Here is a 15,036-nt window from a genome sequence, read left to right as displayed (position 1 = left end):
TCAACCTAAGATCTCAGGGGATACAGCTCTTCAGGCCCTTGAACATCTAAGGCTATATGAGTTGCAGCAGGTAGATGGACAGCCAGAGATTGTGAGCATTCTTGACAAGCAAGAGACTGTAATCAAAAGAAGGAAGGCTGAGATGCGAAAGCAGAGCGATATCACGTGTTTCTTTAGTTAGACTGGATAGTCCTATAACCTGGTTAGCAACATAGAATGAACTCAGGAATAAGTTATGTTCTTATCCAGGTTTGACTGTATGGAGAGGTGATGCTGAGGATAACGTCAATGGACCCACGATCCCCGCCCGGCGCGCTTCTCGGTGCAGCTGCGGCTATTTCATGGTCGCCTCGCCAAGTGAATGCTATTGCGCTGGAGTGATGCAACAGTGGAAGTGATGCTCAGATATCTCTTTCAGACGCCAATTCTAAGCGCAAATGTGATGGCAGACGTGACGATGAGCAGGTACGCAATGCGAGCTCTTGACCCAAAGCCGCCGTCCGCCGCTGTAGCGTTCCGTCAAATGCAAGCTCCGTCTCCCATCAAAGATGTCATCTATCAAACCGGTTTCGTAGATGATCACACTTCTCTCATTCTACAGCCTTCTCCCTCACAACTATGATGCCACCCCGAGAATCTCCAGTCTCCACGCCTATCCACTATCAACCCAAACATCACTTTCGTCACTCCTTCTAATCTTCAAGCTTCCGCGCTAGGAGAAAGTCTCGGTAGCCGCTTTCGTCCTTCCGAAACCTTGCTTCTTGAGCCTCATCCTCACCACGATCCTCAGACGTGGCCTTGGATTTGTCTGACCACGTACGGCTCTTCAAGATACTTCTCCTCCTCTTCCGTCAAGACGAAACCTCTACCGTCAACCGCCTCATCCATTCTCTCAGTCTTGCTGAACCCAACGATCGGACTACTCACTCGTTTATTCATCCACGCAAGTGCCACCTGGCTCATCGTCCACCCCTTCTTCTCAGCCAGCTCCTGGACCCGTCTGACGATCTCCTGGTCGCCTTCAGGGAGCTCGCCCTTTTCTCCATTCTTTCGGATTGATTGCGTGGCGAGTGGCCGAGCCAAATGGCCACCTAGATAATCAGCACATGTTCACGAACTTGTTGTGATCTTGTTGACTTACGAGCAAGCGGCGACCAAGGAACCAACCCAACACCAGTCTCCCTACAAAACTTATTCATCTCCCTTTCTTCCTCACGATACAGCAACGAATAATGATTCTGCATCGACACAAACTTTGTCCAGCCATTCCTCTCCGCCGCGAACTGCATCTGCGCAAATTGATACCTGGACAAATCTAATTAGCAACCTGAACCATCTTCAAAGAATGCTCGGCAACAAGCAAGGAAGAAACATCTCACATACGTCCACATCGAACTCGCCCCAATATACCTCACCTTCCCACTCCTCACCAGATCATCCAGCGCCCTCATCGTCTCCTCCACAGGCGTATTCACATCAAACCGATGCATCTGCAACACATCGATAAACTCCACCCCAAGCCTCCTCAAACTCCCCTCCACACTCGCGAGAATACTCTTCCTGCTCGACCCGCCTCGATTGACATACTCCTTACTCTGCGGCAAGATCCTATCCCGTCCAACCGTCCAATGCCCCGGCTCTTCGCCAACGAACCCGTAGCATTTCGTCATGAGGACGAGTTTATCTCGCGGTAGCGAGTACTTCTTGATGGCTTTGCCGATGAGTGTCTCCGAGAGGCCGTTGGAGTAGTTGCACGCTGTGTCCCAGGTGTTGATGCCTCGATCGAAGGCCGCTTTGAGGAGGGGGAGGGCTTCGTCTTCGTCTAGGACCCAGTCCATCCATTCACTGCTTCCCAATCCCATGGCACCGAATATGGGCACAGAAACACGCAGGCCGCTATTCCCCAGACGGCGGTATTCGACCTTCGTGTTCGCGATTGAAGCGAGGACGGGATCATCTTTTGTGGAGGACATGGTGAGTTCGTATTTTCGCAAGATAATCAAAGAGTATGAAACGAATTATGAGAATCGACCGGACCTCGAATCTCTCTTCCCATCAATTCTCTAGTCTCAATCAATGCCTACATGCACCTTATATACCCATCCCATAGTCCCTATCAAACCCAGCCAGGCACACACCGTCCAAACCCAAATCCCCCAAACCCTACAACCACAAATTCCTGGATTCACCTTTGATCGGACTTTAGCCCCCCAGACGTATTTACGACTCTTCCTATCAGGCACACTTTCATAGCAGCCAGGGCTCGTAGCTACATGAGGTATGTGTGTTCCTTTGTGCACGTAGGATGAAGGAACATTTGAACTCCGATTCCGAACTCAGCAAGTCGCATTCGCGTCTGCACGGGAGAATCCAACTCCTCCTTTGCGTGCAGCAGCCTTGCAGCTTGGTCGTATACCCTTTCTGTTTGAAACCCCTCGATCGATCTCTGTCTAAAGGTGCTCTAATAAGACGTCAAGCTTTGTAGTGGTATGGTCTGTTTGACACTTCTGAAAGAGAGCTGAACTTTTGAAGAGAAAATTGCATTAAAAGACGGCACGCATGCCACCCACTCGACCCGATTCGCCATTCGTCTCGCATTGGCCGTGAGTCGACTCGTTCGTCTCATCTCATCTATACTGTACACGCGTTCGAAAAGCAAACGCCCTCTGAACGCCGTCGCTATGGTGAACAAAATCCCTCTCGTAAGACGGGATACCCGAGAGAAGCTTTGAGATTAGTTCTCCTTGCGTCGCCCTGCAACTTGATGGCAGAGTGCTTGCAAAAGACTTGGTACTTTCAAGCCTGTTGCGCCTGACCTTGTCGCAGAGCGAGAAGAGCTCGCACATCTGTCACGTACTGCAATCCCTCGAGTAGAGGGATGAGGTGCAAGAGGTCGTTGTCTGTCGGGTCGCTGATCCAACCTTCAATGGGAATCGCATTATCTTTTGCACACGCGTCAGCCTCTAGCAGTCTCGTGTTGTTTGAGTCTGAACTCACCTTCATGAAAGATATAGCTCATGGGGGAATTATCCAAAATCATCACCTTGCTCAAATCCGGTTCCACCTGCGCCAGGTCCTTGATATACGCACCATTTCTAAAGGTGCAATGTTGGCGGTAGTATCGTCCTGAAAAGTACTTCCTCTCTCTTTCGAGCCAATCGATGACCGGGTCGGCGTACTCCTGCACTGAGGCTGTGAAGACTATCAGGTTGTACCATTTGCACACCTTGCGCAAGAAATCGTGGCACCCGGGTCGTTCGTGTACGTAGTATAGGATAGGCACGCCTGGTCCGATCTGAACGCCAGAGCTAGAGACTGGACCACCAAGCCGTACTTCAACCATGTGCCCTGTTGACATTCGTCCCCCTTTAGCCATAGAGTGGATCAGTGTTTCGTCAAGATCGATGATCAAGGTCTTTTTCGGTGTCTCAGAGGAGTATGATAGCGTGTACGAGGGTTGCCGTCGTGGTACCAACGGTCGAGGAGGGGCGGGTGCGCGTGGGTATCGCGTGAGCTTCGTTGTGCCAAGTGGTGCCGAAGGCGACTTCAAAGCAGACGCAACAACTGCCACATCGTCTGGGTTGGTCGCCTTCTTCGCCCTAGAAGTCTTACGTTTCCGCAATGCTTCCTCATTGTGCACCTTGATGCGTATGCTCTTCTTCTTTTCAACGTCGTCACCTTGCGCTGCTGCCAGCGTCTTCGATCGCGTATGCCGCGCAGGGCTGTCCTCAGCTTCGCCATCTGACGATCCCGCTGTAGCTGTCGAGGCGTTGCTATCAACAGATGGCGAGCGCCGGCTGGAGGCCTTCCTCTGCGGTCTAAGCTTTTCTGATCCCTCCTGTTCTCCGGCCACGCCTGCCGCCAGCGCTGTTGACTTCTTCCGACGCCCAAACATGTTCTTGAAGTTCTTCAACGGCAAGATGGCGGAGAAGTGTCCCTGGTCGTCGTAGAAGCAAGCGATCACGTATCGGCCAGGCGCGGTAATGGTGGAGAAGACCACTTTGACACCGTAGAACACAGCCGACGCGATGCGCCTAGGTAGTCGCCAACCTGAGCCAGCCGCCTCTCTTTCTGCGCCAGCGTTCCCGCTGCTCAACAAAGGCGTCTTCTCGTCCACGTATTGCGCCGTGTCCCGTTCATCGTCATCAGCTGCCTGCTTCACGTCCTTATCGCTCACCGAACCCAGCTTTTCATCCAGCGATCCGAAATCGAATGTCGACGTCCCATTTCCCTCGTTCTCGCTGCTGCTGGAGATGGTATCTACGTTGGCGGACGAGCTGGTTCGCGATCGCGGGGGCGAGGGTGGAGGAGTGGTGGTCAGCCTCGAGACAATGTTGAGGCTGTTCATCGCTTTTAGCATTCCATCGGGTGTTCAAAGAGAACGAGCGACGGAAGAAGAGGTATGCGCAGGCGAGACGACGTGGTGGGGGATGTTGCGCAGGATGGGTGAGAATGGAGGCTTCGGGGATTGCGCTGGATCTTCTCACGGTCGCATGTGTGTCCCGCCAACAACTCGTCTCTCCCGAACAAGGCAGTGTACCGCAATACTGTACAGCGAAGGGTGTCGCAGCGGAGGAAGAGGTGTTGTGGTGGTGGGGGTACACGGCGAGGTGGCTGGCTGGCAACAACAGCTCCAGTCTGCGCTGAGCCAGACGTCAGCGCCGCGGTTCAAAGTTCGCCCCGTAGATCCTCCTCCTCACTCACATGCACCACTTCGATCTCTCCGGCACATGACAGGCTAGTCACATTGAACCGCGCCCTGAAGTGAATGTAATCTGGCGGATAGACCATAATCAGGCCTGGAGATCGTCCCCAGACACCCTCCGCGAGCCACGCCTTCGAATCCGCATATCTCGACGAAAGATACTTTTTGACTCACAAGCCCAGGAAGAAATCCTGCGGCCAAAAGCATATTGAGCACAATCTGGACGACGACTTGCCCCCATCGAGCTTTTCTAGGCCACTAGGCCACCACCATCATGCCAGCACCGGCGGTAGGCCAGGCGCCTTCACTCAACACATTCCTCAAGTCCCTGAAAGGCAGCGAAATCGACACCTCCATCGAGCTTCTTATATCACTTCTCAAACGCCGACAGATCAAAAACTCGCGCCCTTGTGCAATCGCAACTGCTAAACTACTACTCCAAGTGGTCGCCGAGCAGCGATGGAAAAGCGCACAAGATCTCATCAAGCGAATCCGCGATGTCGGTCGAAGACTGGTCGCCGCGCAGCCACGGGAGATGGCAGTGGGCAACATCGTCAGGAGAGTGCTTGGCGTTGTTCGCGAAGTCGCTGAGGAAGATCAAGACCAAACCAGCAATGTCGCCTCTGACAGTCTTCCTGGAAGTCCAGCAATAGTCGGCCAAACCCTCCACCGACCAGCTCTGCCCAGCAATATATCTGGATTCAGCCCTTTGAGCCATGGCGCTGCACTCCCTCAAAATGCGCAGACTCAACCACAAAGCGGCACATCTTCGCCTTCGGGAGACGGAAGCGTGGACAGTCCCCCGCGAAGGCCGCCAATGCCCACCGCCGCAGGCTATGCTGGTGCAGCACCTCACACTTCACTCTTTGGCATCTTCCAGCACCCTCAAGGGGCATCACCTATTGGTACGCCACCGATAGGATCAGGAACGGCTTCGCCTATTCCGAAGTCAAAGAAGGACCAGGACGAGCAAAAGGAGAAACTCGACATTAAAGCCGAAGTCATCGATGGCATCAAAGATCTACTGGAAGAACTCGACATCGTCGACAAGCAAATCGCAGAATCTGCTTTAGATCACATCCACAGCAATGAGATCATCCTCACGCATACATCTTCACAGACTGTGCAGGCGTTTCTGACAGCAGCCGCACGAAAGCGGAAGTTTACAGTCATTCACGCCGAGGCATATCCAAACGACCACGAATCGACACACAGCACCATTGTCAACGGTGGTCAGAAGACAGGCGACGATGCAGAGGGAGATGAGAGGTGGAAGCCGCTGACAGCGATGGGCATCAAAGTCATCGTCATCCCCGACTCTGCAGTCTTCGCGCTCATGTCACGCATGAACAAAGTCATCCTCGCACCTCACACTGTCCTCGCAAATGGCAGTCTCATCGCCGCCGCAGGAGCCAGCACCATCGCACAAGCAGCCAAAGTCCACCACGTGCCAGTCGTCGTCTTGAGTGGCGTCTACAAACTCAGTCCCGTCTACCCATTCGACACAGACGAGATGATCGAATATGGTGATCCCGGCAAAGTCATCCCGTACCAAGACGGCGAGTTCATGGACAAAGTCGACGTGGTCAATCCAGTCTACGACTTCGTAGATGCAGAACTGGTCGACTTGTACATCACGAATCTGGGAGGACACGCACCAAGCTATCTCTACAGGATCGTCGCGGATCACTATCGGACCGAAGACATTGACCTGACGTCGAAGAACTAGGAAGCTTCGATTGGACAGGCGTGTCATATCTGTCACTTGGTGAGGCGACGGGGGAGGAGCATCTCTAAGAAGGCTGGTTGATAGTGGCTTTGGGGAAGAGAGGTGGAATTGATGAGACATGCATTGATCGGTTCTGAAAACAAACTCATACCAGCGCCCCCGAGAGAACATCGCAACAAGAAGCTGACGGACATAGACCTGCTAGCTGAACCCAGCAACGCAATCCAAAGAACTACTTTACAATGACCACCACTGCCAATCCTCTCCTCTTCCAATCATCCCTTAAATCCCAATCATCCCCCCAAGATGCTGCTTCCTCCCATTCGTCATCCCCGCCCCCGCCCCCGCCCCACTCCCACCCATCTGCCCCGGCACAGCCCCAGGCACAGCATTCATCTGCGGACTCGGCGTCGAAGGACTATTCTTCGGCTTCCCGCCCCCAAGCAAACTCCCCACAAGCGGCAAGCTCGAAAACAAATCCCCAATCCCGGCTTCCTCGCCTCGTCTCTCCTTCTTCAGTCCCAAACCCCCCAACCCGCCCCCACCACCACCACCAGAAGAAGAAGAAGGCGAGGTGCCAGTGCCAGCAGAAGGCGTCTTCTTCGACTGATCCCCCATCCCGAACAACGAACTCAAAACCGGGAGGTTCCCCAAGAGCCCTCCGATGCCCAGCTCGGCGGCTTCCTCGCCGCGGCGGCGGAGCATGCCTCGAGAACGACCGCCTCCTCCTGCGGCGTTGGCGGCGGCGGCGCCGGGGCCCGAGGCGAAGAGCGAGGTGAAGAGGCCTGGTCCGTCGTGGCAGGTTTTGTGGCCGTCCGGGCCGCGTCGGCCGGTGACGCACATGCCTAGGAGGGCGATGTCTTGGGGGAGGGGGGCGGCGAGGGTGGTGGTGGTGGCGGTTAGGAGGGGGAGGAGGTGTGTGAGGCGCATTGTTGTGGTTGGTGTTGTTGTGTTGCTGGGGGTGTTGTTTGATTCTTGAGGCTTGGGATGTGGTGTGGTAGGTTGGATTGGAGTGTGATCCAAGTACTTCGTTGAAAGAGTGTATTGAAGGTAAGAAATGAGTGTCGATGGTTGGATCTTTGTCGTCGATCGATCAAAAGCGAGCAGAAGGAAGAAGCTGTGGAAGAAGGAGAAAAAGCTGGGCAGACCTCTCTTAACAACACACGTCCCATCTCCCGCACAGGCTCGTACGCGCACCCCTTTCCTTCCCTGTCCTCTTCCTGTAGACTTTTCGTTCGTGCGAATGTAGGTTCACGAGACCCCATGTCCAGCGATAATTGCAAGTTGCCAATTCCGGACGCAGCGATGGGTGGAAGCTGATGCGGCGCAAGGATCATGCAAGCAGTCGCCCTGTCGATGGGAAGCTTATCCAACAACTCTATGCGCAGGTTCCATACCACTGCACGTGTCTTCGTGGGGTGGGCTTGCTCGGGAGATTGAGCAGCTGTGTGCGCCGGCGGAGAAGCCATGTTCGTGGTCAAGTATTCGTGTGCTGTACGAGATGACTATGACGACGGGATCTGGGAGGTACCTGTGTTGGTCGTTGATCCGTATTCTATACACCGGGTCGACAGTACGTGCATCGGTAATAATGGCTGCAGGTGGGGCAGGCGTAGAATTGTCCTGTTGATGAAAGAGCAAAGGTAACTTACATGCTACTTCCACCAACTTTTGTCGAACCTTCTGGTCGTCATTCGGTGACTGATTCTGAGTCGATGAGGGCATGGGAGGCTTTGCTGTCAAATATGGAACCCCTGGATCGGTTTGAAGCCCTGATCAAGGAGCACGCCGACGTCTTGCGGCGATGACGGATCTTCCACCCGCAGCATGGTCCTCGTGACTGACATCTCAGGGAATACCATCCATTCGATTTCGTCATATCTTCTTGTACAGTCTGCCATTTGGGTAAACTCTCAACAATATGTACCTCGCTTCTTTCTCTGGGTTCGAAGGTCAGGATGACGTGCAGAATCGGCCGCTGCGCTGCGATTTGGGCGCCGATGTCGTCTACGAATTGAATGGGATCCATTCTCGCGTGAATGATTACCGAGAGTCCGTACGGGAAATCACTGGTCAGACACTCCTCCGTCTTCTGGACGACCAGACGGTAACGTTGATTGCGAGTGTGTTGCGGCTCTCGCACCCAAGAATCCGGGAGGTCTCCGGTAAGGTGGTCAATGCGACCAATGTCAAGCGTCAATGAGGTGAGGTTCGGTAAGTACTGGAGAGAGATCCGACCCAGGGCTGCAGTAGTCGGTAATTTTTCAGAGTACCTTGATCTGCTGTACTCTTGCAGAGACTGATTGAAAGCGGTGTGTCGGCCCTCAACCCACGCCTGAAAGTACTCTGGACTTCTCGGCTTCACTAACTGTCCAGTGATGTTGACCGCGCATGGAAAATCGAAACTTATCACTCTGATGTGCCTGATAGTTCGCGGCATGCGCCCACCGAGACAATACCCGAAGTGGGAAAGACCCTGGTACATGTTGTCGACGGCAAAAACGTTCTCTCTCCCTTGGAGGTCGTTAATATGTTTACGCAAATCACCGTGGACTTGGCGACAGACGCGCGCGAGAGGTGGTTGTCCAAGGTCGAGAGGGGAGGTGTCGAAAGCCATGACAGGGAATGGTAGCTTGAAATAGTGACCATAGACTTCTAGACGGAGCTCCAACGGCAAGTCCAAGAATCTGAAGCCAGTGTTCGTGCTGGTGGTGGCCATCGCACTGCAGGTATGCTTGTCTCTGTCTCGAATGTAATTGTGATATCGATAGGCTCAGGTCTGCCTGGCGACTGTCGTGTACTCTTGCTATTGGACTCCTCGTTGTGAGATTCGGCGCCAATGTTTAGAGACGTAGCTGTAGCAGTGGATCTCTCTCTCTCTCTCTCTCTCTCTCTCTCTCTCTTATAGTCACAAACCATAGCGGGTAGACTGGTCTGCCATCCCGTTCCTGCGAGTCTGAGCCAAGTCTCACCTGGGGCGACTCGTCTAAGACTGCAGTTTGAGCGAGTTCATCCATCGTTTCTCATACGCGAGACTTTTATGCGGTCTGAGTCTGGTAGTCTTTGGAAGTTTTCAGAACGCATACCCGGCAAGACACGTCCTTCACCCAGCTGGTGCGAGGACAGACCGAGACATGCTCATCCTGAAGAGAAAATCATGTCTTTCAAAGGTTCAAAGCACCTGGGTACCAGTTTCTGCCGATCCTGTCGACCTCGTTGATGAACTTTGGGCTGTCGATTTGTAGGTTGCTGCGAGTCTTGGCGGTCTTTGAATCATGGTCATCCGGGACGTAAAACGGGTTCCTCAACAGGCGGACGTACGCGGTTTGTAGAGCTTGAAAGGCCTATACATCTATCAGTAACTCGCAGCAATCATTGTAGGGATTTCACATTGCTTACCGGCGTCAAGTCAGTACCTCTCAACCCCAGGATGCTGGTCTTGGCAGCTTCTGCATTCGGCGCCATTCGACCTTCCATATCAACCACAATCACAAGTTTGACACCGGTGTTGAGTAGCCAGCCATATAAGGCTATCCGCTCGTCCAGAGCGTGTAGAAGTCCAAAGTCGTGGCCAACAGTTTTGGAAGGCATCCGGGCTTCGAAGATGTCCAAGGATGAGTTGAGCAGCATGCTGTACTCCAGCTTGTCACGGGTTTCTTGCTTGTCCTGGTATGTAGCTGGGAAGAGGGCGATGTGGAGAGGGTTGTTCTGCTTGATGTTACCCTGTCATACGTCTGGTCAGGGAGGTGAACATACGTGACGGCCGATCACGCCAATGGCGGCTATGGAGGGTGATCTATCGACCATGTTGAGCTGTACTTTCTCAAGCTAATCGAGCTCAATATCAAAGCATTCGTCTTCAATGTCACTAGATACGTCTGTTGGATGCTCTCGAATAGGGTGAAGTGAAGGAGCGGTTAAGCTTCCGATAGCCGAGCCAATCAGAGCCAGTATGGTCAGCGTCACCACTCAACTTCGATTGCCACCATTGGATCTTCTGCTACACCTCAACACGCCTCTCCTCTCTTCCGCTTCATCCTCACCACCCTTCCTGTCCTGCAGTCATGTTCGCCTTGAAGCGACAGACGCAGGCTGTGGCGCTGCGCGGTATGGCTGGACCCTTTCGCGCGCGACCGCGACACCGACTGACAAGTTCTCCTCACAGCCAACCCAACGACCGCCCTCCTCCCACTACGAGCCGCGAACGCCGCCTTCATATCGAATTCCACCAAGAAGCCCGCTGAGGCTGTACCGAACCGAGCGATTGGTCCCGGCAATGTACAGGGCAATCCAGGACCACCACCGAGCATGAAGGCAGTTGTGAACAAGGAGAACGTGGAGGTGCCACTCCCAAGTCAAGAGGGCAACAAGAGCGCGGTACAATACGCACTGTAAGGCACCTCAGGCATATGGGAAGATTGTGGAAGCGTGGCTGACGTTTACACAGCACAACCCTCGATATCATCGCCAACTGGGCACGACAGGGTTCTCTCTGGCCCATGACTTTCGGACTGGCTTGCTGCGCCGTCGAAATGATGCACCTTTCCACGCCACGATACGATCAGGATCGCCTCGGTATCATTTTCCGTGCCTCGCCCCGTCAATCCGACGTCATGATCGTAGCAGGAACTCTTACGAACAAAATGGCTCCGGCTCTGCGACAAGTCTACGATCAGATGCCCGACCCACGATGGGTCATCAGCATGGGTAGCTGCGCCAACGGTGGTGGCTACTACCACTACAGCTACAGCGTGACGAGAGGATGCGACCGAATCGTACCCGTCGATATCTACGTGCCTGGATGCCCTCCCACATCCGAGGCGCTCATGTACGGCATTTTCCAGCTGCAAAAGAAGATGAGGCATACCAAGATTACAAGGATGTGGTACAGGAAGTAAAAGAGAGAGGTGCACGCAAAACAGCATACTGGCGTTGGGGAGCGGTCCCTGTTTCATATGTACATATTCCCCGAATGAGATGCGAACATTGTACACCAGTCGCCATCATATATTCATCATCCAGCACAGGACGAAAATCTCCATCATATCAACGGCCGTGGCTCGTCGACAACCATCTCCGGCAACAAGCCCAGCCTCGCATTCTCCCTATACATCTCAAAAATACTCTCAATCGTATCCACATACCCCGTCCACCCCATCCTCCTCGCCTTATTCATATTCAACGTCGCCATCGGAATCAACACCGCATCACCCATCTGAAAATTCTCCTCCGGATCGTCAAAAGGATTAAACGTAAGTCTCCCTGCACTCTCCCTCATCATCTCCTCCCACACAGCCCTATTCTCATTCTCCTTCGCCCAATCAACCAGCTTGAAAGAATACCGATGCTCAACAGGAGGTCCATACCCCATCGGCGCATCCTCGCCCCCTTTTCCAGCGACCATAACCTCAAACGCCTCACTCGGCCCTTCAACGCCCTTCGCGCCATACCACCTCCCCAGCTCCCCGAAAAACCTATCCCAGCTCACCGGCGCCGTATCCTGCGCATTAAACCTCTGATCCGCACATTTTTCTTCCAGAACAACCCACTCACTCAAATACCCCGTCAACCTCGCACTCGCATGACACCGCTCATCCTGCCAAACGCCCCAGTCAGACGGGAACCTCACCCCCTCCCCTTTCCGCCCCTGCACAGCCGCATACACCGCCCAAGGCTGGAACCCATTAATCTGCGCAGTCGTCACCGCCCCGATAATCCACGCGGGCGAGACGACGTTCCACGCACACCCGGGGACGGAGTTCACATACTCGAAGAGTAGCTCCTCCTGGGGATAATAGAAATTCGGCTCGAGGTGTTGCGGCTGCGGGTCGGATTCGCAGGCGGGCGTGCGATGGCGCCCGATGTGCACGCCGTAGGTCTTGGCGCCGGTTTGGAGGAGGAAGCGGGTGGGTTTCATGCCTACTTCGCGGAGGGCGAGAAGGAAGTTCTCCAGCAGGGTTTTGTTGACGGACACGAGCTCGGATGCGTTGGACCAGGTGTGGGATTTGGGGGCGGAAGGGTCTGGTTTGGGTTGCAGGTAGGAGTAGAAGAAGATGTGGGAGGCTTGGATGTTGGCTTCGCGCAGGGCTTTTGCGATTTCTGAGGGTGGGGAGAGGAAGTCGACGGCGACGTGGTGGATTCTGCTTCGCTGGTCTGGGGTGAGGAGGGCGAGCATTTCCTTCGGGGGCGGTTTTCGCGAGAGGGCGTAGATTTTGGTCCAGCGGTGGGGGCTCTCCAGGAGGGCCCGCATCGTGTGGAAGCCGGAGATGCCGTTGGCGCCTGTGATTATGGCGTGGAGGTTTGTGATGGAGGGGTCGAAGGTGGGGAGGTTGTGGTAGATGCCATGGTCTTGGAGAGGGTGATTTTTGGATCCCATGTTGGGTAGTGTTCTTGTGGTTCTGGTGCGAGGCTGGTCTTGAAAAGGAAGTAGCTGCGGAGTTCGGTCCGGTGGTCGATGTTGGAGAGTAGGTGATTTGAAGCAATGTTCTGAGACAGTTGAGACTACTATCGGTGAGCAGTTTATATAGAGGTTCGAGCCTTTCTGCTGCGTTTGATATAACCAAGGCACATTGATGCGGAGCTGGGTGGGGAAGGCACCGGAGCCAATGCCGATATCGAAACTCTAAATCAGAAGACGTGCAGCAGGTAGTAGCTTTTCAAGGCATCAAACATGCTAGGATAAGTATCAAACGCCGTGTGGTATATCTCAAAAACAATACTCGGCGCCGCATGCTTCGCAGATCTCTCAGGCTCCCTGAGACTGCTTACGTCCATCCATGCCCATTTGAACGCCCTTCCATCCATGGCTGTTGTCAAATTCTCCAAGCCTATATCCATTTTTAACCCGTCACTCATTCAAAGACGCCCGCACCTATCGAACTGTCCTGAGTTGCACCTCTTGCAACGGTAACCTGTCGTGATCTTCGCCTGTCTGAACATCCCTTAAGCGTCCAAGTAGACCTCTCTGTGCCTCTTCATCTACCATCATATGGCTTCCTTCCATGCTCTCCTTCGGTGCCGTCTCATCTGTACTCTTCTGCAGTGCAACGACAATCGCTGATCCGAGGATCAGGCTTGAGCCGATGATCGAGAGTACGCCCGGGGTGTGGTCGAAGATCATTTTGTCGGCCGCGAGAGCGAACAGCATCTGTGTGTAGGTCATATTGGTTGCTCGAGAAGACTTCTCGTACGCAAGGGCGGCCGCGAGCAGGAATTGCTGTGGAAGAGTCAGGAATCACATCGACCAATTTGTGAAGTCTCACTCACCATGACAAAGCCACAAATTCCCAGAAACAGGAGGTAGCCCCATTCCTTCAAATCACTCGGCAGAACGAAGCCAACATCTGGCAGAACGATCATCATCACAACCGAGACAAGCGTGCACCATACAGCGAAGTAGTTGACGCTGATGAGTGGATGAGCACGCTTGCCGATCCATCGTATCGTAGTGAACGCGGTGACAGTACCAACAACGCCCAGAAGAGCAATTCCAACAGCGCTCAGCCGCTGCATTGGAGTGACGTTGTCGTAGTTTGAAGCATCTGCAGGTGATGTCGTTGCTGTACCGTTCCCAGCGCCAGGCACCATGTCGCCCGTACTTCCCGCTGATTGCCCATCACTACCCACTCCAAGAGCCTGAAACAGAGTCGAAGGTCGAGCGATGAAGATGATACCTGTGAAGGAGACGATGGTCCCGATTTGCTCTATCCTGGTAAACGGCTCATTGATTAGGAGAGAGCATGCCCAGCATGCTAGTCCTGGAGCCAAGAAAGTGATGACCGTCGCATCTGCCAACGGTAGGTACAGTAAGGAGTAGTACATTCCGAAAACACCGAAGAAACCCCCAAATCCACGGGCAACGAGCAGCCATCGGACCTCTGGCATTCCGAGGGGGAAGTGCGGAGTCTTCTTCCACCACATGTATGCCGTTGACAGCAGGAACGTAATGCCCATGCGAACGAACAGGATCTGGAAAGGGTCGAGGCCTTTGCCTTGGTTTCCCTCAACTTCCAATAGCCGAGTCGTGACGTTCATCCCAGTTCCGAATACTTGCGCGATGAGCATCAAGACCAGGCCTTTGTTGCGAATCCAGAACTCCTGTAGTTTCCCTCGCCATCCCGGCAGCGTTGGTACAGGCCTACTGTGGGTTCGTTCTAACGATGCCGTCGTCTCATTGTGCATCTGCTCATATTCGTCTGCAGAGAGGTTCGAGAGCGTATCTGGTGAATGCGGCCGGATGGGTCCGGAAAGAGGCGCTGAGAGAAATCCATTGCTTTCGGAATGATTCTTCGGGACGGCCTCTAACTTCGGGGTGGCGGTGACACTGATGATTCCATTCTGCGCGGAGTCTGAACGCTCGAGGGTTATTGATGCGGCCTTGGTATCCGGCTCTTCCTTAGGTACGGGCAAGCTCATAGTCAGACATCGAATCGACTGGGGCGAAGTCGAGCGGGAAGCGTTGAGATGCAGGCGTCTTGTGTGCTCTTGCCAGTTCCAGATCTGAGCGAGAGAATAGGCAAATAGCAAGATTGACTCGACGCCAGCGATACGATGAAGATCAGATCCAGAGTCGGCGCAGGTGGGAGGAATAGAGCGTCAGCAG

At 53.9% G+C, this 15,036-nt stretch overlaps 8 protein-coding genes across 8 annotated transcripts; 2 read left to right on the top strand and 6 right to left on the bottom strand.

Annotated features, from left to right (window-relative positions):
• Positions 1-786: 786 nt before the first annotated feature.
• Positions 787-1,973, bottom strand: M409DRAFT_54646 (uncharacterized protein; the record flags this gene model as incomplete). Its single annotated transcript, XM_033812775.1, has 3 exons — positions 787-1,091; positions 1,142-1,305; positions 1,384-1,973. The coding sequence occupies 3 exons, from the start codon at positions 1,971-1,973 to the stop codon at positions 787-789; spliced, it is 1,059 nt and encodes a 352-aa protein (XP_033667761.1).
• Positions 1,974-2,796: 823 nt separating this feature from the next.
• On the bottom strand, positions 2,797-4,348 carry M409DRAFT_22924 (uncharacterized protein; the record flags this gene model as incomplete). The annotated part of the gene is made up of 2 exons (XM_033806553.1): positions 2,797-2,942; positions 2,998-4,348. The coding sequence occupies 2 exons, from the start codon at positions 4,346-4,348 to the stop codon at positions 2,797-2,799; spliced, it is 1,497 nt and encodes a 498-aa protein (XP_033667760.1).
• Positions 4,349-4,979: 631 nt separating this feature from the next.
• M409DRAFT_22923 (uncharacterized protein) lies at positions 4,980-6,434 on the top strand (the record flags this gene model as incomplete). Its single annotated transcript, XM_033806552.1, has 1 exon — positions 4,980-6,434. One exon carries the CDS (start codon positions 4,980-4,982, stop codon positions 6,432-6,434), a length of 1,455 nt encoding a protein of 484 aa, XP_033667759.1.
• A 282-nt stretch (positions 6,435-6,716) lies between these two features.
• Positions 6,717-7,364, bottom strand: M409DRAFT_22922 (uncharacterized protein; the record flags this gene model as incomplete). The annotated part of the gene is made up of 1 exon (XM_033806551.1): positions 6,717-7,364. One exon carries the CDS (start codon positions 7,362-7,364, stop codon positions 6,717-6,719), a length of 648 nt encoding a protein of 215 aa, XP_033667758.1.
• A 2,234-nt stretch (positions 7,365-9,598) lies between these two features.
• M409DRAFT_66417 (uncharacterized protein) lies at positions 9,599-10,241 on the bottom strand (the record flags this gene model as incomplete). Its single annotated transcript, XM_033816930.1, has 3 exons — positions 9,599-9,778; positions 9,834-10,142; positions 10,191-10,241. 3 exons carry the CDS (start codon positions 10,239-10,241, stop codon positions 9,599-9,601), a joined length of 540 nt encoding a protein of 179 aa, XP_033667757.1.
• Positions 10,242-10,498: 257 nt separating this feature from the next.
• Positions 10,499-11,332, top strand: M409DRAFT_22920 (uncharacterized protein; the record flags this gene model as incomplete). The annotated part of the gene is made up of 3 exons (XM_033806550.1): positions 10,499-10,541; positions 10,600-10,825; positions 10,882-11,332. 3 exons carry the CDS (start codon positions 10,499-10,501, stop codon positions 11,330-11,332), a joined length of 720 nt encoding a protein of 239 aa, XP_033667756.1.
• A 143-nt stretch (positions 11,333-11,475) lies between these two features.
• M409DRAFT_66415 (uncharacterized protein) lies at positions 11,476-12,810 on the bottom strand (the record flags this gene model as incomplete). Its single annotated transcript, XM_033816929.1, has 1 exon — positions 11,476-12,810. The coding sequence occupies one exon, from the start codon at positions 12,808-12,810 to the stop codon at positions 11,476-11,478; it is 1,335 nt and encodes a 444-aa protein (XP_033667755.1).
• A 495-nt stretch (positions 12,811-13,305) lies between these two features.
• On the bottom strand, positions 13,306-14,849 carry M409DRAFT_54640 (uncharacterized protein; the record flags this gene model as incomplete). The annotated part of the gene is made up of 2 exons (XM_033812774.1): positions 13,306-13,650; positions 13,701-14,849. 2 exons carry the CDS (start codon positions 14,847-14,849, stop codon positions 13,306-13,308), a joined length of 1,494 nt encoding a protein of 497 aa, XP_033667754.1.
• Between the last annotated feature and the right edge of the window lie 187 nt (positions 14,850-15,036).

The sequence above is a fragment of the Zasmidium cellare genome (assembly GCF_010093935.1).
Source record: "Zasmidium cellare ATCC 36951 unplaced genomic scaffold M409scaffold_17, whole genome shotgun sequence".
NCBI classification, from domain to species: Eukaryota; Fungi; Ascomycota; class Dothideomycetes; order Mycosphaerellales; family Mycosphaerellaceae; genus Zasmidium; species Zasmidium cellare.
Note: the sequence above shows the minus strand (reverse complement) of the source record. Positions and strands in the feature narration are given on the sequence as shown.